At 43.6% G+C, this 21,399-nt stretch overlaps 1 protein-coding gene and 1 long non-coding RNA gene across 4 annotated transcripts in view; one reads left to right on the top strand and one right to left on the bottom strand.

Moving 5' to 3' along the window:
* The first annotated feature begins 1,485 nt into the window (after positions 1-1,485).
* The window catches only part of ADAR (adenosine deaminase RNA specific), a 50,468-nt gene continuing 30,554 nt past the window's right edge, over positions 1,486-21,399 (top strand). For all 3 annotated transcript variants that reach the window (XM_015110801.3, XM_077945348.1, XM_077945380.1), the window contains exon 1: positions 1,486-1,531. In XM_015110801.3, coding sequence (XP_014966287.1) covers positions 1,487-1,531 — 45 coding nt within the window. In that variant the 5' untranslated portion in view covers position 1,486. The remainder of the gene's footprint in view (positions 1,532-21,399) is intronic.
* On the bottom strand, positions 1,563-21,347 carry LOC144330983 (uncharacterized). Its single transcript, XR_013397767.1, has 3 exons — positions 21,292-21,347; positions 3,882-5,333; positions 1,563-3,061 (listed from the first exon to the last, which is right to left on the bottom strand). It is a non-coding gene; the product is annotated as an uncharacterized LOC144330983 (long non-coding RNA).

Raw genomic sequence — 21,399 nt, forward strand, 5'->3', positions numbered from 1 at the left:
CAGGCATTTTAGATATAACCCAACTAAGCAGATTTTTAGGCATTTAGAGCTGCTTGCCTGCTTTGTACACCTCATGAAACTGTGCCCAACATCTGTTAGTCATAGAAAAGATAAATCCATGGTTCATGAAGACTCCAATTTACTGCTGCCCTTGGGAGCTTTCTGAAACAGAGACTTCCCACAGGCCGCTGAACAACATCACCTGGACATGGTAAGGCCACTCCCTTCTGGAAGTTTCCTTCTCTCCTCCCTTTTTGGATGGTTTCTCTCCACCCCCAATCTCTGGATCTTCTCATGCTGCGAGGGACTTCCCTTAAATGCAAACCTGTCAAAGCTCACACAAATAAAGCTTGAGTGTGCTAATGCCACCTTTTGGTCATATATTTTTTTCTTGCTCAGTCCTAAAATCCCTCAAATGCCCTACACTGACATTTTACCGAAGAGAAACTACAGATGGACAACACACATCTAAAAGAGATGCTTAACCTCAATAAGGCCAGTTTGAGACCATGCATTAGCAAAAACCAAGAAATCTGAGGTGTTAGAGAAGATGTACATGCTGGTAGGAGTATAAACTGGTACAACCACTTTGGATAAAAATTTGGTACTATCATATAAAGTGGAATACTGGCATTCCAAAATCCTATCAATTTTATTCCTAGGTAAATACACCCAAGAGACATTTTTGCACGAGGCACCAGAAAGCAATGCTGATTTCCAACACTGTTGGAAATAGCAAGATACTGGAAATTGCACAAAGATTTGGCAGCTGGAGAATGGATCAATTATGGTATATAATGGATTTTTATGTAGCAGTGAAAATGAACAAAATGTAACTTCAGTCAACAAAGATGAATCTTAGTAACATGTTTGTAAAGAAAAATGTACCAGGCCCAGGACTCTAGATGAAAGTTTGGAAACATACACAAAACTAAAAAAGTAAAAATACATTGCTTAGTAATATATATAAATGCGAAAAATAATAGTTGTGTAAACACAAATTCAGGATGGGGGTTACTTCTGATGGAGAGGCAGTGGCAGAAGATGGGGACCACTTAAAAGTTGATGAAAGTTAATTGATAATATTTTAGTTCTTAGCATGTCAAGTTAAAGAAGGTGTTCATTATATTATTTTAAAAATGAATTAGTTTAATTTAATTTAAACGATCCATTCAAGGTCTACTGGTTATAACGTATTATTGGCTAATTCTGTGGTCTATTTTTAAAAAGAGGATTGTACCTACGTATCTTCTCAGGCCTTCCAGCCCAACCATGTTATAAATGACTAAGAAGGAGTTCAATCAAGGCCGTGGGCAAAAATGCAGCATCCTAAACCCATGTACCTACTCCCCACCCTACCCAAAACAGCGGCATTAACACAACGTAAAAAACCAAGGAAGACTTAGCAACAAAAACCTTGATTTCCTAGAGCGCAAACAAAAGAGGGTAGAATCACGTGGTTCTTCCTCCCACGCCCGGCGCGCCAATGATGTCACCAATCTGCGACCACACCATTGATTCCCGACTGAAGGTAGAGAGGGCTACGTGGTGGGGGAGGGCGGGGGGAGGGTATCGGCCGCACTGGCAGCCTCCGGGTGTTCGGCCGTGTCCGGAGGAAGTACAAGACCCGGTAAGAGGCTCTGTCCTTCTCGGCCACACCTTCCTGGGCTGGAACGCCCGGCGCGTGCGGCCTCTCCAGTCTCTGGCGTTGATGTTAGAGGAAGCGCGGGGGCGCCCCGGCGGGGCACTGAGAGTGGCCTCAGGGCTGGGTGGGGACGCGGCTGGTAGGGGCATAGTGGCCGGTCTCGGCAACTTTCCAGAAGGCGGACGCCCAGGGCCGGTGTACTTTTGTGCGTGTGTGTGCGCCCGTGTGTTCGCCTGTGTGTGCGCGGGTGTGGGCGGCAGAGGCTGCGCACGGATGCTCCGGCGCTCGTGCCAGCCGGAGCCCAACAGCTGGGTACCAAAGGCCCTTGTTTCCCTCTCGCCGACTCCCCCGCCTCGGAGAGTGACTGGAGAGCGAGGCTCCTGGGACTCGCCCCGGTAGGCGCTTTGCTGCGCCTGCTGCCACAAACTGCATTAGGACCGGCCCTTTATCCCAGAGATAACATCGCCGCCCTGGCGTGCCTTCCACAGGGAAGGCGTAGGAGGCCACTGTGGAGAGCCCACTGCGGGGTCACGGCCGCCGCACTCAGCCTGTTTGGCGCAGGAGGCCTAGTTGCGTCACCTCCCCTTCCTTCTCTGTTTAGCTTGATTTGGGGGCCCCACTAGAGGGTAATCCGGCCCCAGGTGTTTCGTGTTGGTGTCAGAGTTTGGGAAACTTGCCTTCCAAAAAGGGATACCTGTCATTGGATTTTGAATGTTGTGTGGAGGAGCCCAAGCATGCAGTTAACGGAGGGAGCAGAGTCTAGGCTGCTACGGGAGGAGACTTGCAAACAGAGGCCTACATAGTGTCTTCTTGCTAGCGAGGGAAGCAGGATTGCTAGAGCGGGTCATTGGGAGCAGAGAAGGCAAGGGCGTCAAACTGTCAGCAGTTGTGATGCCAACTTCTTTTTCTACCAGAGAAGCCTTGTTTCCCATCTTTTTAAAGATCTTGAAATATCTTGTTCGTTATTTACAAACAGTTAGTGCTTGCTATATGGGAAGCAGGGAAATAGAGTGGAAAGCAGACATGAACTTTGGAGTCAGGTCTGCCACTTAGCAGCTGTTTGACATTGAATGAGTTATTTAACCTCTCCATTCCTACTTGGGCTTATCTACAAAATGAGGATAATTATATCTACCTTGCCCTGGGTGTCAGAATTCGAAGTGTCTAGCTATTATTAGTAAGGGCCCAGTACCCAGGCGCTTGGACTTGCTCCCTTGCTTAAGGTTTCCTATTGGTACAGCTGCTTGAGAAGCAGGATAACTTTTTGCTATTTTAGATGTTTGCTATACTGCCAGATATGATACGTAGACTTGGGGGTGGTGGTGGGGGGGAATCTCAAAATCTGTAATCTCTCTGCTGTAAAATCTCTCTGCATTAAGTTCTAGAACTGCAAAGAGGTGAAAATCTCACTTTAGGCTGGGAGCAGTGGCTCATGCCTGTAATCCCAGCACTTTGGGAGGCTGAGGTAGGTGAATCACGTGAGGTCAGGAGTTCAAGACCAGCCTAGCCAACATGGTGAAACCCCGTCTCTACTAAAAATACAAAAATTAGCCCATTATGGTGGTGCACATCTGTGATCCCAGTACTCGGGAGACTGAGGCAGGAGAATCGCTCGAACCCCGGAGGTAGAGGTTGCAGTGAGCTGAGATCCCGTTATTGCACTCCAGCCTGGGTAATGAGAGCAAAACTCTGTCACAAAATAAAAACAAAACTCACTGTATTAATTATAGCTTCTCATTTTATTTTATTTTATATTATTTCTCATTTTATCCCAAGTAGCTGGCATCACAGATGTGCACCACCATGCCTGGCTAATTTTTTTTTTCTTTTTTTGAGAAGGAGTCTCACTCCATCCCGCAGGCTGGAGTGCAGTGGCGCGATCTCAGCTCACTGCAAACTCTACCTCCTGGGTTCAAGTGATTCTCCCTCCTCAGCCTCCCGAGTAGCTGGGATTACAGGAGCATGCCACCACGCCTGGCTAATTTTTGCATTTTTAGTAAGACAGGGTTTCACCATGTTGGCCAGGCTGGTCTCGAACTCCTGACCTCAGGTGATCCACCTGTCTCGGCCTCTGAAAGTGCTGGGATTACAGGTATGAGCCAATGTGCCTGGCCCATGCCCGGCTAATTTTTGTATTTTTAGTAGAGACGGTGTTTCACCATGTTGGCTGGGCTGGTCTCGAACTCCTGACCTCAAGTGATCTGCCCACCTCGGCCTCCCAGAGTGCTGGGATTACAGGCATGAGCCACCGCACCTGGCCTTTCGCTTCTCTTTATATAGCACTTGCTGTGTACCTGACACTGTGTCAAGCACTTTACATATACTAACTTATTTCATCCCTCCAGCAACCTAGTGCACTAAATATTATCCCCATTTTACAGATGGAGAAGTGAATCTTGGCTAAAGTCCTGACACTAGTTAACGACAGAGCTGGAACTGGAAGCCAGCTATGTGGTTTGAGTCTTGCTCTTTCTCAGTGACTAGTATCCCAGCAATGTAAACCTGGTGTGGTGGGGGAAAGGAGGCCCAGAGTTTAGTGGGCCAGCACTGGCTGCAAGAGTAACATCTCAAATTGTCCAATGATACATTACTTTTTATTTTACATTTTTTACTCAGTGTTGTCCAGATATGAACCAAGGTTTGGCCTTTTCACCCAGAGAAAAAGGAAAGGCTCATGGGCACACAGTGCTGGGATCATGGGTACAAAGTAGGTATTCGGAAAATGCTTGTGGAAAAAAGAAATCCTGAGGCATTGTTATTTCTGCCAGAAGGAGGCCCAGTGCTTATGACACAAACGCTCCTTAAGCCAGCTAATTTTATACTATAACACTGTAATATGAGCATTTTTCTGATTCTTGGATTTAAAGATTTGAAGCTGTGTTTCAGACCAAGATTGGTAGTATTATCTGTGACCAACTGATTAGAGTTCTCAGACATGTGAACAACAGAATCTGAGCTTTTGGGCTTCTGTAGTAATCTCTTGAGATAGAGCAATTTGTTTTGCTATAACATCTGTTAGACTTGGACCTTAATGGGTACAACTGCTTGAGTTTTCTGGAGAGCACTGGATGGTTGTTTCACATCAGGGATAAAGAGTTCAAAATATTGTATTTGTCTCAAAATTAAATATTTGGGAAAGACCTGTGATTGATGTGCATTCATTGTAGGAATAGTACACTAGTTTCAAACAGATGATATTCCTGGTATTTTTGATGAGCTATTCTGTGTCTTAAAGATATTTAAAGATGACTTATGGTTGCACAGTGAACTATTAGGAACATACAAAATTTATATAAGCCATCCATATAGACTGCGACTTACACACACACTTCTCAGTTTCTCCATCCAAGGAGGTCTAGTTGCTGCTTCTATACCCTCTGGTTACCTTGAAGCTACCTATTTCACCATATTTATCAGACTTAATAGGTGAGACCCTCTGACATCAGCCTCCCTTTCCTTCTGTACCACCCCTTGCCACATGCACACAGAATGAAGCTCTTCTCCAAAAGGACTGTATATTAATCTACTTGCAAGTGGCACAAACCCAGTGTAAATTAACTTAAGCAAAAGCAGTTTTTTTCCTCCCTTTGATTATTTAACTAGAAAGTCCAAAGGCAATCTTCAGGCATGGCTGGATCCTGGGTCTAAAATGATGTCATGAGGGCTTTCTTGGTCATTCCTTTTTCTACTCCGTTTTGTTTATTGACCTCATCCTCTTTTGCTGCTTTCTTTTCTTTTCTTTCTTTTTTTTTTTTTTAGATGGAGTCTTGCTTGTCTTTCTCTGTCGCCCAGGCTGGAGTGCAGTGGCACGATCTCAGCTCACGGCAATCTCCACCTCCCGGGTTCAAGTGATTCTCCTGCCTCAGCCTCCTGGGTAGCTAGGATTACAGGCACCCATCACTACCCCCAGCTAATTTTTGTATTTTTAGTAGAAACAGGGTTTCACTATGTTGGCCAGGCTGGTCTTGAACTTCTGACCTCAGGTGATCTGCCCACCTCAGCCTCCCAAAGTGCTGGGATTACAGGCATGAGCCACCGCGCCCGGCCTTCTTGCTGCTTTCTCTATGCATACTGAAAAAGCTCCCAGTCAGCAGCCCCAAGCCTATGACCTGATGGCTGTCTTTTAGCATTGTAACCTAACCATTGCTGACAAATAGGGAGACCACAATTGGAGAGGTCTGCATCATAGACTCACTCCTGGGATGAGAAAGTAAACTGCCCCTCCATAACCTTATGGGATGGGAAGTTCAGAGGTCCTAGGCAGGCAGAAACAGCACATGACTACTGCAGGGGTGTGTGTATGCACACTTGTGCTTACATGTGTGCTCTTATCTCACTTCTTTGGGGTCCTTCTAGAACCTTCCAACTGGAATGAATCCAGTGGGTTGTGTTTGTCCATCAAACTTAGACTCCCACTGTGGTATCCATTATGTGCTCTCCATCCTTTCTGTACCTTTGCATCTGCTGTTTGGGTTGCTCTTCCCCATTGCTTCATCTATCTGATCCTTATAGATTCAGGTCATGCTTCTCCCAGAAGCCTTCATTGACACCTTCCTTAATGATCGAGGCATCCCTTCTCTCTGCTCCCATAAACAGCTGAGCACAACCCCCTTTTAGATTTTATTTCTGTTTGATAATTGTCTGTTTATTGGTCATTTCTCCACTAGACTGAGAGCCCGTTGAGGACAGAGTGCCCTTTGCTTTGTATTCCTTATCTCCTACCCTTAGCTAGCATTATTTGTCTTCATAGCACTCATAACTGACATTGTATATTTATTTCTTTATTGCCTATCTCTCCTCATTGACTGTCTCTCATTAGCTCCATGAGAACAATGTGGAAAGGAATTTTCTTTGTTATCAGAGCAAAACAAAACTACCTTGAGGCCTAGGACAGTGCCTCATACTGGCATATAGTATATGTTCAGTAAATGTTTATTAAATGAATGAATGGAAATCTTCCCACAGGAAGAAAACGCTGGCATTATGTTGATGAACATTCCAATCTGCATGATAGATACACTTCTCACTGTAAAGATCTGAAACTTGAGTACCGTGGCATCCCAGGAAGGCAGCACACCTCTACCCATATGTGTTTGAACCTGCAGAGGTCAGGCCCAGGGAGTCTCCAGCTGGAAATTCTACCCTGTGTGATGTTTCACTCCTCTCAAACCTTTCTGAACTTTGATGGGTTGTATATTAAGGCTTTCTCCATATTTTCAGGCCCTTTCCTTGGAGTATTTATTTTTAAAACATTTATTTAAGAACTTACAAGGTGACAGGCACTGTTCTTAGTCCCTTATAAATAGGAACTCACTCTTGGACTGGAGTTTGGGGACCAAGGGTTGTCAACTTTAAAACTTTTTTCTTTTTAAATACCAAAACACTCAAGAACAGAAATAAGACTACTCTGCATCTAGTCCATCTCGCCCTCCATTAGAGCTATCTAACAGCCTGATATAGGTCTTGTCCCTGCCCTTTCCTCGAGTTTTTACAGCCATAGCTAGTAATTATACTGCATCTCATCGCCTTTGTTTGGTCTTCACCCAAATGCAGCCATGCTCTGCCGCAGGATATGTAGCAGAGCCAGGTGGGGAACCCGTGGCTCAGAGCCCACTCTGCTCTTCAGGACATGGGTTGCTCAAGCATCTGTCTTCAGCCTTCCCCCAGGAAGGGCCTAAACCCACATCCTCAGGCCCCTGCAGAGCACATCCATCTTCCTGGTTACATGTTACGCCTTATCTGCGGGAACCCTAGCCATGCCACACCCACCCCTCAACACATGAAGAAAGGGAAAAAATACCTCTTTCTTTCTTTCAACAACAACAACAACAAAGTACTTTTCATACAAATAGAGACTTGAAATGACAGGGTTATTATTTAACCCTGCTCTTACTCCAAACATCCAAGCAGCAGTTTCAGTCTAGCTACAGTACTCTGTTGTAGGGCTTAGTCCTGATTTGCTTCCTAAAAAGTGAATACCAGTTTCCACTGCCATCAGCAATGCCTGAGTACTTACTGTGCCTCTCCCTCACCCTACCCTCCTCTCCAGAACTGAGTATTTTACTAAAAAGGGAAAATCTTAGCTAAATTTGAAATAGCATCTCATTTTAATTTGCATTTTTATTATAATTAAGTTTGAGCCCTTTTTACCCATACTTAGCCATTTTTATTTTTACTTTTTAAATTTTTGGTTAATGTTTTGTCTATTCACTTACTGCGTTTAAGTGATTTCTTAAATATACAAATATTCTAAAAAACATGAGTTTGTCCTCATAAAAAGCAAACAATTTTGTTTGCAGTGAATTTTTTTTAGTTTATTGTCATCTAATTTTGGCTTTATCATTAAAAATACAAATCTAATTTTCACTCTTTTGTAGACAAATTTTATCCTTTTTGATTTCTTTTGCTTGTGAGCATAAAACGGTTTTTTTCCTTATTCCGTGTTCTAGTTTTTTTTTTATGGCTTGCATTTTTACATACGACTTTTAAAAAGCTAGCATTCAGTTTTATTTCAGATTTTAACAAGATATTTGATGAAAATAGTATAATATTTTAAATAAAATCAGTTTTAATTAAAGGTCTGTTTTGTTTTAAGGATGTTTATATTACTGTACTTATGTTTTTTCTTTTTAAATAATTTATTAAAATAGTAAAAAGCTTGCTTGACAAAACTAAGATTCACATATATAGATAATCATAATTTTAGTATTCTTAGTGTTTCCATAAATTGCTGCATGAAAATATATTTATGTATGGCTGTCTGGTTTAAAGAGGCACTTGTGCCTGGCAACAGCTTTTCAGCATGTAGCCAAGATGAGGAATTCAGCCTCTTCCAGTTCCCCTTCCTCACTATTTCCGTAAGACTTTTTTCATGGGGGTATATCTATGTGTACCTCCGTGCACAGATTTTATGTGTACCTTTCAATGTATTTTAACAAAAATATATACCATTTAACTATCCAAATCAAGAAGTAAAACATTTTTCATTACCTCAGAAAGCACCCGCAAAGGCCAACACTATTGATGTCTGATATCTATCACTATAGATTAGATTAGTTTTGCTTGTTCCTAAATTTCATGTCAGTATGTGCTTTTGTGTGTGGCTTCTTTCAGTGAGGATCAACCGTGTTGCATGTGTCAGTATCCATTGTGTGAATATGCATCAAGTTATTTATTCATTTAGTTGATTGACATTTGGGTTGTTCTGATTTGGGGCTATTAAGAATAAAGCTCTATGAACAGTTTTTTTCGTTTTTTTTTTTTTTTTGAGGAGGAGTCTTACTCTGTCGCCCAGGCTGGAGTGCAGTGGTGCAGTCTCGGTTCACTGCAAGCTGCGCCTCCCAGGTTCACACCATTCTCCTGCCTCAGCCTCTGCAGTAGCTGGGACTACCAGCGCCCACCACCACACCCGGCTAACTTTTTGTATTTTTAGTAGAGATGGGGTTTCACCGTGATAGCCAGGATGGTCTCGATCTCCTGACCTCATGATCTGCCCGCCTCGGCCTCCCAAAGTGCTGGGATTACAGGCGTAAGCCACTGCGCCTGGCCTCTATGAACAGTTTTTTTCCTGTCTTTTATTGTGGTAAAATACACAACATAAAATTTACCATCTTAAACCATATATATATATATTTTTTTTTTTTTTAAGACGGAGTCTCGCTCTGTTACCCAGGCTGGAGCGCAGTGGCACGATCTTGGCTCACTGCAACCTCTACCTCCCAGATTCAATTATCTGCCTTAGCCTCCCAAGTAGCTGGGATTACAGGCACCCACCACCATGCCTGGCTAATGTTTGTATTTTTAGTAGAGATGGGGTTTCACCACCTTGACTAGGCTGGTCTTGAACTCCTGACCTCGTGATCCACCCGCCTCGACCTCCCAAAGTGCTGGGATTACAGACATGAGCCACTGCACCCAGCCCTTAAACCATTTTTAAGTGTACAGTTCAGCAGTGTTAGGTATAGTCACATTGTAGGTATAGTCACATTGTTGTGCAACAAATCTCCAGAACTTTCTCATCTTGCAGATCTAAAACTATATGCATTAACAGCTCCTCTTTTCCCCCATCCTCCAGCTCCTGGTTCTATGAACATTCTTGTACAAATCTTTTTGTGGCCATTTTTCTTGGGTAAGTACCCAGGAGTATAAATGCTGGGTTTAGCCTTAGAAGAAACTGCCTTACAGTTTTCTCAAATGGTTGTACCATTTTATGTTCCCACGGTATACAAAAATGCTAGTTTGCTCCATATCCTCACCAACATTAGGTATTGTGAGTCTTTTTTATTTTAGCCATTCTGTAGCCGTGAAGTGGCATCCCATTATGGTTTTATCACATATTCTAGTCAGTTATTTACATGACTGTTCCCATTACTAGACTGTGAGCTTCATAAAGGCAAGATTCATGCAGTAAGTAGTTGGTTTTTGTTGTTGTTGTTGTTCTTACTAACCTTCCTCTTCTTATTTTGAGGGTGATACATGCCTTATTATTAAAAAGAACTTGAAAATTATAGAAAGCTATTAAAAAGTCAATAAAATCACAGGTTAGCCCACCTCTCAGACATCATCAGGAGTATTTTGGTCTTTCAGGCAGTGTTGTGTTGGTTCGTACAGATAGAGCAGTTCCCATGATGGTTGATTCAGCAACCCAGCAGTGTTCCAGCCCGCTGCCTTGCCGTCCTCTGGACATCACTTATTCCCAGCGAGGAGCCCTTTCTCTCAGACAGCCCCAGACAGATTGTTTTTGTGGTTTGCTGGTCACAAATGTTTCACATGTATCACTGACAAAAGAAGTGGAATCCTCAATACTGGATTAGATTAGATTAATTAACATCCTTCCTCTGGGGCTGGGGAGGGAACTTGGCCTTCTTAGGAAAGTGGACAGAATCACGGCACTCTCAGAAAGGGAGGCATGGTTCTAGCATAGGCCACTAGCACTATCTGCCTCATTTTTTTTTTTTAGATGGAATTTCACTCTGTCGCCCAGGCTGGAGTGCAGTGGCACAAACTCGACTCACTGCAACTTCTGCCTCCCGGGTTCAAGCGATCCTCCTGCCTCTGCCCCCCTAGTAGCTGGGATTACAGGTACCCACCACCATGCCCGGCTAATGTTTGTATTTTTAGTAGAGACGGGGTTTCACCGTGTTGGCCAGGCTGGCCTCAAACTCCAGACCTCAGGTGATCCACCTGCCTCGGCCTCCCAAAGTGCTGAGATTATAGGCATAAGCTACCGTGCCCAGCCTGTTTCTTGGTGTTTTTATTTAATTTTTTTACACTTAGTCTTTCAATACATTTGCAATTTGTTTTGGCTTATTAATATAAGGCTAGACCCTAGACTTTTTTTTTTTTTTCAAATAGCCATCCAGTTAGCCCAGCTCCATCTGTTGAATAACCCTTCTTCTCACTGCTGTTTTTGGTTCCTCCTCTTGCATTGGATTTCTGCACACACTAGGCTCTGTTTGGAGGGAGGTGGTTCTTTTCTGTTAGTCTGAAGCTCTACCCTTGCTTTATACCAGTGCTGCTTTGGTTTAATTAGCATAACTGTCTTCTTTTTTTAAAAAAACTGTTTTCTTTGTTCTTGTACTTGAACTTTATTTATTTATTCCCATCCAGTGACCTATCAATTGCATCTGAACTTTAGAGTAATCATTTTGTCAGGTATCCATTCCTTCCTGCCCCAACCTCATAGTATTTGCAGTAAATCGTTATTTAATTTGGTATTAATTAGCATTCATAAAGTATTCTGCCATCACATTTGAGACTGGTATGTCCTTCTATTTAAGACATATTCCTCAGCAGAGTTTGTACTTTTCCACATGTAAGCGCTTCACTTAGGGTTATTCCTAGATACTTCTTTTTTTTAATGTTTTATTTGCTACTGAGAATATGGTAATTTTCCCTGCATATAAAGAAGCTATTGTGTTTTATATATTTCTCTTATATTCAACCATATTCTTTGACTGGTATTGGTTCTAAGAGTTTTTCATTTGATCCTCTTGGATCAACTAGGGTTATGATGATATCATCTGCAAATAATCTGTTTTTCTTTTTAATAGTTTATCTCTTATTTTTGTTTTGTAATGTAGAATATGTAAGAATTTCCATATATGTAAAATATATTAAATATATATAGTAAACATGTGTTAAATACCATATTTCTTTTAAGACCATTGAGCATAAGGACATGCTATTGATTTAATAACAGATTTGGGGGACACTGTATTAAATGTGTACTTATACTATAATTCATATTCCAATATCAGAAATGTTAGGATGTAAAAAGCAGTGCATCTTAGAATTAAGGAAAATAGCAATGGTAATGGTAGCCCGCCTTTTTGTTTCTCATCTGAGTGGTAGTGTCTAACTGTTCCATTCTACGTATGGTATTGGCTGTTGATTTATGATAGATGGTCTTTATTATATTAAGTATCCTCTCACATCTTCCTGTTTGGAAGAGGTTTCATGTTGGTTTAATCAGCTTAGGAGGGAAAGGTGATCATTAGCGTCAATCACTTTCATGCAGAATCCCACCTCTGCCCACAATGCCTGCCTTCTTTGGACTTTGTTAAAGTAAGAATCTAGACTCTGGCATCAAAGATTGATATGCTAAGCAGAAGTTTTACTGCCCAGCAGAGAAGCAGTTCAGTGCAAAAGTTAGGCTCTGAGATGTAAGTTTTGGGGGTGGCAATGAGGGATGAGGTAGGTTTTTAAAACTCACAGTCTCTGTCCCATATTAGGGAATCAAAGTCTCCAAATGCTACTTATTGGCCAGTGTTATCTGGACTAGGCACTGTCTAAGCAACAAGCAGGACAGGATGCTTGCAGGGGCTTTTGATAAGTTCTCTCTCACTGTGTCTATGAGTCAGGATAATAGTGCCCCAGTCATTGTTTTGGTAGAAGTCCAGTCCACTGGCTAGGCAGCCATGTTGGGATTCATCACTTTGTAGTTTTTAACTTTTCACTGTACTCCATATTGGGAACTTTAGCCCTCCTCTGAGATACCCATTATCCACTAGAACTCCAGACAAGTGCTGGAGAGGGCAGTGGGCCAGGTCAGGAAGACATAAGCCAGAGTTGAAGTACAACAGTGGAAAGAACAAAGTCTTTAGAGCAGTGCTTCTTAACCTTCGATTTGGGTACACAGATCTATCTGGGAGTCTGAAAGCTATGGACTGTCTCTTGAGGGAAATGCGCATGTTGAGTTTTTCAGTAAATATTTTTGAGTACGCTGAAAGCAAAACACTAGTATAACCCTAGCTTCTTGGAACTTGTAGTAAGAGAGACGGACATTTACCAAAAAAACCACATGAAAAAATGTACAATTACAAATGTAAATATGAGAAGGGGAGCTTGAAAGCATGCAGTGGGAGGGGGTAGGGGTTAGAGCTCAAGCTCTTCCTCCAGAAGTGTGGACTACGCAGAGATCTGAAGGGTAAATCACAGTATAGTGAAAAGGATGGGAAATAATCCAGAGAGAGGGGCAAGTATGTGGCAGGAGGGAGCATGGCAATCTAGAGGGAGGGAAAGAAGGCTCAGGGAGGCTGGGGGACAGAGAGATGGGGCATGGTCCAACAGAAGGGAGAAAGGTGGCAGGGCTAGGCCATGTAAGGCCTTGGAGCCATTGTGTAAAGATGTTTGCCTTTATCTTAAGAGCATTGGGAAGCCATCAAAGTATTTTTTTGTTAATAATGTAAATATTTGATTTGCATAAAAGATTCCTGCAGCATATATGTATCACTGAAATACAATAATGAAATGAATGTGCGTGAACCTAACACCTTCCCCCGAACGAGAACCTTATCTGTATTGCTGAAGCCTCCCTTGTCCCCTCTTGGAACCCATCTCCCTGTGTTCCCCCTCCCCACTTAATTGCTAGTTTAGAATTTTCTTGAATTCCATGCATAACATGATCAGATTTTGGTTTTCAGAGATCACACAAGCTGTGTCGAGAAGACTGGATAGAAAAGAGGCCAAAGTACATGCGGGGAAACCGGTTAGGAGGTTGTAATCACAAAACACAATCTTTTTTTTTTTTTTTTTTTTTTTTTTTTTTGAGACGGAGTCTCACGCTGTTGCCCAGGCTGGAGTGCAGTGGCGCGATCTCGGCTCACTGCAAGCTCCGCCTCCCGGGTTCACGCCATTCTCCTGCCTCAGCCTCCTGAGTAGCTGGGACTACAGGCGCCCGCCACCGCGCCCGGCTAATTTTTTGTATTTTTAGTAGAGACGGGGTTTCACTGTGGTCTCGATCTCCTGACCTTGTGATCCGCCCGCCTCGGCCTCCCAAAGTGCTGGGATTACAGGCTTGAGCCACCGCGCCCGGCCCACAAAACACAATCTTACTAAAAGTTTGTCTGCATTTTATTTTATTGCCTTGGAAATTTATTTCTTTCACAGATGATTTATTTTCATCATTTAAAAAAATGTAAATTAATGGTATCTTCCTAGAAAAAAAAAATGAAATCAGACAAAACTAAAAGCACTAATTCTGTTGGACAATAACGAGAAGGCTGTACTGTTTGGTTTAACTAAAAAATGTGGCCAGGCATGGTGGCTCACGCCTGTAATTCCAGCACTCTGGGAGGCCAAGGCAGGCAAATCGCTTGAGCCCAGGAGTTCGAGACCAGCCTGGGCAACATAGTGCGGCCCTATTTCTACGAAAAAAAAATGTTTTTAATTAGCCGGGCATGGTGGTATGTGCCTGTAGTCCCAGCCACTCAGGAAGCTGAGGCAGGAGGATTGTTTGAGCCCAGGAGTTTGAGATTGCAGTGAGACATGACTGCACCACTGCACTCTGGCCTGGGTGACAGAGACCTTGTCTGTTTAAAAAAAAAAAAGGACATCATGGCTGTGTATAAGTACATCTATGACATCTAATCTGTTTTGGCCTTTTCCCTTTGATGTACCCAAATGCAGAAATTCCTGTCTGGCCTAGCAAAGCCTCTGGCAGCCCTGGACTTGGAGCTCCCTGGTTTGTACTGCCCAGCAAAGATGCTGTAGTAGTTTCCCATGGCTGTCTGCTGTAAAAAATAACCACAAACTAGGTGTTCTAAAACAACAGAAATTTATTCTGTGACAGTGCTAGAGCCCAAAAATCTGAAATCACTATCACTGGGCCATGTTGGCAGGGCTGTGCTCCCTCCAGAGGCTGTAGGGGAGAATCCATTCCTTTCCTCTCCCAGCCTCTGGTGGGTGCTGGCATCGATTGTCTTGCGGCCGCGTCGCTCTAGTCTTCAAGGCCAGCATCTTCAAATCATTCTCTACTCTGTCTTCACATGGCCCTCTCCTCTGTGTGTGTAGACGGAAATTTTTTTGAACTTGCCAACACTAAAAGAAACGCTTTTAAAGACAAGTGATCACTTGGAAATGGCTCTCTGTCAAATTCCAAGAAAACCAGTTCACTGAAAGTTCTACAAAAGCCTCTCCATCCTATCCCTTTGCCTCCTCAGTTTTCTCCTCAATCTTCTGCTCTGCAGCAGCAGGGAGAGAGCAGAGCACATTTCCTCTAAATTCTATTAAGAAGACAGAATAGGCCGGGCGCGGTGGCTCACGCCTGTAATCCCAGCACTTTGGGAGGCCGAGGCGGGCGGATCACAAGGTCAGGAGATCGAGACCATGGTGAAACCCCGTCTCTACTAAAAATAGAAAAAATTAGCCGGGCGCAGTGGCGGGCGCCTGTAGTACCAGCTACTCGGGAGGCTGAGGCAGGAGAATGGCGTGAACCTGGGAGGCGGAGCTTGCAGTGAGCCGAGATTGCGCCACTGCACTCCAGCCTGGGCGACAGAGCGAGACTCCGTCTCAAAAAAAAAAAAAAAAAAAAGAAGACAGAATAAAAACTGGTCAATTAAGACTGGGGAGATTTAAGAAAAAAGTAAATGCAACATATTGGTTGTTTCGTAAATTGGTTATTCAAGGAATTGACCATTTGGCAAATTGACTTTCCGCAAATTGGCTGTTGGTGAAATCAGCCTATTTCCCTGAGAAACACTGCAGAACTCAGGGCAGTGGCTGCCTTGAGCCTGCCCAGGACAGGACTGTGATTGTCCCCTCCTGTTTTCTACAAGCCATGGAGATGGGGGCATTGCTCTTGCATGAGGCTGGGACTGAGAGCAGCCCCCACAGGCTGGATCTGAATCCTAGGGAAGAAGAAGATGGGAGATCTCCCACTTTCGGTCCCCACTCAGTAGAACCCAAATGTAGGCCAGTAGCTGAACATCTGTGTTGGCCAGAGCCCGGCCAGAAGTCAGTCACGTGCTGCATCCAAGACCAATCTAGCATTGGAGAGGCGGCTTAAGGGTATCAGGATATAATGTATAAAACCACAAGTTGTATAGGGTCACCCTGTGGGCTAATTATCAGACTGAATGTACATTTATTGGTTATACATACTTGCAAAAGATTGTACACAGGCCTGTTAGTCATTATTATTAGTATTATTTTACATATGTAATATTATTACAAATGTTATATCTTTATTATATAATACTTAAGCCTGGCACGTATAGATAGTTGATAAATACCACTTTTTTTCTTTTTACTAGATAACTTACTGGATTGGATAAAGGCACTTAATAGCTCTTAGATACCTCTTTTTCTTCTGGAGGTACCTGAGGTATTTCTTTCTTTTCTTTTTTTTTTTTTTTTTTTTGAGATGGAGTTTTGCTCTTGTTGCCCAGGCTGGAGTGCAATGGCGCGATCTTGGCTCACTGCAACTTCCGCCTCCCAGGTTCAAGTGATTCTCCTGCCTCAGCCTCCGTAGTAGTTGGGATTACAGGCATGTGCCACCACGCCCGGCTAATTTTGTACTTTTAGTAGAGACGGAGTTTCTGCATGTTGGTCAGGCTGGTCTCGAACTCCTGACCTCAGTTGATCTGCCCGCCTCAGCCTCCCAAAGCACTGGGATTACAGGCATGAGCCACTGCACCCGGCCACATTTCTTGCTTTCTTGTAACTTCAAAAGCCAGTTGTAGCTGGGAGCAGTGGTTCACGCCTGTAATCCCAGCATTTTGAGAGGCCAAGGCAGACGGATCACCTGAGGTCAGGAGTTTGCAACCAGCCTGGCCAACATGGCAAGACCCCACCTCTACTAAAAACACAAAAACTAGCCAGGCATGATGGCGCATGCCTGTAGTCCCAGCTACTTGGGAGGCTGAGGCAGGAGAATCAGTTAAAGCTGGGAGGTAGAGGTTGCGGTGAGCTGAGATCACGCCACTGCACTCCAACCTGGGCAACAGAGCAAGACTCTGTCTCAAAAAAAAAAAAAAAAGAAAATTAATGTTGATTGTTAGGAGCTGTTTTAGTGGAATAAAGAACTCAATGATAAAGAATTGAGGAGAAACAACAGTAACAAAAAAGGAGGGCAATAAATTTGTGCCTAGCAACTCTGAATTGCTTGCTATGCATTTCCTAAGAGTTATTCTAAAATGATGCCCTGGTACTTAAAAATAACTGAGTAATTTATTACTTTCTTTGATAATATGTTGCAGATTGTTTAGGATACATTCACATGCAGTACATTTCTGTCCCAGTATCACTGTATGAGCAAATACTGAAGGAGTTTGCAGTTTGCAGACATCTGCTTTACAGTAGACAGGGAGATAGACGTTCCAATTGGATATAGCCCATATGTGTAGTAAAGTCTGGTTATAGGAAATTATAGACTAAAAAAGACTGTTGTAAATATGTATCCCTGCACGCAGTAAGGTTAAACAGAAGATCCACAACAAACCAAATTAACAATTACTAAGCCAGACTAACAGTTACTTATAGTTAAAAAGCAAAAATGGCAGGGATTGGAAAACAAAACCAACTCAGGAACCCTGATAATAGCATGTCCTTTCCTGTAAGTGGGGAAGTCTCACCCCCTGAATGCAGTTATGGAGCTAGAGCTTGGCACAGCTATGTGGAAGCCAGACTTCTGAGAATACTGAGTTTCTGAGTGCTTCATTTTTAGACAGTAACTCTTAATCATTTAGGTGGTTTTTATAAGTAACCCTAGGTGGTATAGACACATCTGGGGTCATTTCACAGGCCCCTGGGGAGGTGAGCCATTCTTTATAGGAAGAGCTCCTCCCTTGGGAGAGGACTGACCACCCATGTGTTGGCGGTGCCTTTGAGTGTTGGTGGTGCCTTTACGCACAGGGAAACCGCTGAAAGGGTAGGCACGGATGAATGATGAATTAACAATGGGTGATTTTTATTGTGTTTGCTGGTCTGTATTTTCTGAAATAAACCTATTACTTTTGTTTACTTTTTTAAAGACCTTCATCCAACTTGTCAAGTTCCTACAATAGAACAGTTAAAAAAAAAAAAAAAGACATCACCACCTCTCAACCTTGGGGGAGTTAAAACAATTACTGAGGAGGAGGAGAAAAAACATTTATGAATAAGACTGCAGTTACTTGAGCTGCTAAGATTAAATGACAATAGGAGTTGTTCTTTCAAGGCGTAAACTGACCTTCTTTCTGTCGAGGAAAGGTCACTGCTTCGCCACTGTGTCCTATGTTAGATTAAAAGGGATGGGGGGAGCAGCGGTCCAGCTTCCCTAACACAGTAGTTGTGATTAAAGCTTTTCTGGATCATTTCTGAAGAAGGGTTAAAGGCTTTCAGATTGTCTTGCCTGAAGACAAGAAAGCAGAGGTAAGATATAACTCCTGTTACTTAAAGGAAGGGAAAAAAAACATGGGAAAGTGGACTGGAATTGCAACAGCAAGAGTTTGTTGTGGTTCTTGTTTGTTTTTAGCTTTTAAATTTGTGAAATACAGCATATATATACAGAAACGTGAATAAAACATAAATGTATAATTAAATTATTGGAAAGCAAACATATGTAGCCACTACCCAAGTCAAGAGCTAGAACATCACCAGTACCCAAAGTATTTCTTCCCAGTCAAAACTCCCACCTTTCTACCTAGAAGTAATTAACCACAATTTTGTCTTTTTTTTTTTGGAGACAGATGTCTTGCTCTGTCCCCAGGCTGGAGTGCAGTGGCATGATCTTGGCTCACTGCAACCTCCGACTCCCTGGTTCAAGCGATTCTCCCACTTCAGTCTCCACAGTAGCTGGGATTACAGGCACCCGCCACCATGCCCAGCTAATTTTTTGTATTTTTCGTAGAGACGGGGTTTCACCATGTTGGCCAGGATGGTCTTGATCTCCTGACCTCGTGATCTGCCCACCTCGGCCTCCCAAAGTGCTGGGATTACAGGTGTGAGCCACCGTGCCTGGTCTCATTTTGTCTTTTATGCAGAGCATACTATAGTTTGGTTTTGCCTGGCTTGGGACTTTCTGTAAGTGGGACCATATAGTATACATATGACTTTTCCCACTCAGTATCATATTTATATAATTAGCTACCTTGTTGCATGTTAAGATCTTTCATTTTTGTTGCTGTATCATATTCCATCATAGGCATATGCCACTATTTATCCATTTTACTTTTGCCGGACATTTGGGTTTTTCCAGTTTGGGGGCTATTACAGACATTATGAATAATGCAACTATGAACTTCTTGGGGTGTGTATAGTCAGACCTTTCTAGATAATGGTAAACTGGTTTCCTGTAGTGACTAGGAGCTGCTCTGCATCCTTGCTGCCACTGGTCTGATCAGTTGGCTAATGCTGTCTGTTGGTGAATGGACAGTAGCTCTCTGTAGCTATACTGTGCATTTCTCTGATGCGATGGGGTTGAGGACCTTTTCATATGTTTGATATTTTGTTACCTCCTGTGAAGTTGTCTTTCGATTGTTTTGCCCTTGTCATACCTACTGAGTGGTCTATTATTCTTTCAACTAACCAGCCCTCTGAAGGCGAAATAGGGATATAAAATATGCTGCCTGCCCCCGAGGAGATGGCTTGACAATTCTAGAGGCAGATATATGAACAAGAAGTACATGATAATTGTGATTACTGAGGCATCCATCTTCCCCAACAGACTAGCTAAAGGATGGCACTCTTATTTGTGTCATATCCTGGGTGCTTAACACAGTATCTGCCTCATAATTAGGTGCTTAGTAAAGTTTTGTTAAATGATCGAATGGGGCATTTTTAGCGGAATGTGCAAGTGCCCTATTAGGGATAGGTGCCCAGTAACTCAAGAAGCATGGAGTAAGAAACCACAAACAGCACATGCTCCCCCTCCCCTCTCCTACCTGCTGTGGGGAAGGCCTCCCTTGTAGATTTGAAAGGTTGCTTTACTGGAAGCAGTGGAGGAGGCATGCTAGGCCAACGAATAGAATGTGCAAAGGCCCAGAAGGAAGACAGAGCTCAGCCTGCAAGGGAATGTTAATTTGGAGTGACTAACACGGTGAAAGGGCATCAGCTGGAAATACTGCTATAAAGGGACTGCCTTGTAATCTCAGAAGCAGGGGGGTAAAATTAAGATTAAACACAGGGAAAGAACTTTCTCACAGGTGAGGATGGTGTTGAACCCTACAATAATCGTTTCCCAGATACCTTGAACAAAAATCAAGTAGTTAAAGAAGCCTGACTGGCCGGGTGCCGTGGCTCAAGCCTGTAATCCCAGCACTTTGGGAGGCCGAGGCGGGCGGATCACGAAGTCAGGAGATCGAGACCATCCTGGCTAACACGGTGAAACCCCGACTCTACTAAAAAATACAAAAAATTAGCGGGGGCGTGGCAGCGGGCGCTTGTGGTCCCAGCTACTCAGGAAGCTGAGGCAGGAGAATGGCGTGAACCTGGGAAGCAGAGCTTGCAGTGAGCGGTGATTGCGCCACTGCACTCCAGCCTGAGCGACAGAGCGAGACTCCGAATTAAAAAAAAAAAAAAGAAGAATCCTGACCATGAAGCAAATCTGACTTTTGTCCCTCCAGATAACAAAAGTTATCTTTTTGAAAGTAATGGTGTAATTTGAATGAATGTAGAGAAGCCCCGAAGACTGAGCTTTCCGCCTTCAGACGTGGATTTAGCAGCAGCGTGGCCTTAGTCAAGCCTCGGTTTCTACACCTGCAAAGTGGGTATAATGCCTACCTTGGAGGGCTGTTGTGAAGATTAAGGGAGATGTAAACCATTGCCTGGTGGGATAGTTTTTATGACCTAGATCCAAAATTGTTCACTGCTGCTGTTGCTACTCTTGGTACTTTTTACTGGCTGGCATCTGCTTAAGTTTGTAACATAGTAGGAGCATTAACAAGGCCCCACGGTGGGGACCTTCGTCGTTTGAAGAGATCCGCGCTCCCGCCCCCCCCCCCCACCCCGCCACATTGGCGACGCGGCCACCACCGCGCTGGCGCAGAGGGAGGGAGGACAGGGCCTCATGCTGTTTCTGGCCTGAAGTTTTGCGTGCCTTTGTTTTTCTTTTGCTCTATTCGTGTATTCCTGCTTAAGGCCTGTGCGGGGAATTAGGAGCTCAGTACTGGAACGGCGGTTTTCCTAAAGATGAGTACCAGCCAGGCGGGGGGCTGATGCCTGTAATCCCAACACTTTGGGAGGCCGAGGTGGGCGGATCACTTGAAGCCAGGAGTTCGAGACCACCCTGGCCAACGTTGTGAAACCCTGTTCCTACTGGGGGAAAAAAAAAAATCCAGGAGTGATGGCGCGCGCCTGTAATCCCAGCTACTCGGGAGGCTGAGGCAGGAGAATCGCTTGAATCCGGGAGGCAGAGGTTGCAGTGAGCTGATACTGCGCCACTGCACTCCAGCCTGGGCAACAAGAGCGAGACTGCGTCTCAAAAAAAAAAAAAAAAAAAAAAGTTCCTTCCGTAGTTCTCATGCAAGGGAGGGGTTCGACTTGCAACCGACCTG

Source organism: Macaca mulatta, chromosome 1, assembly GCF_049350105.2.
Source record: "Macaca mulatta isolate MMU2019108-1 chromosome 1, T2T-MMU8v2.0, whole genome shotgun sequence".
Taxonomy (NCBI): Eukaryota; Metazoa; Chordata; class Mammalia; order Primates; family Cercopithecidae; genus Macaca; species Macaca mulatta.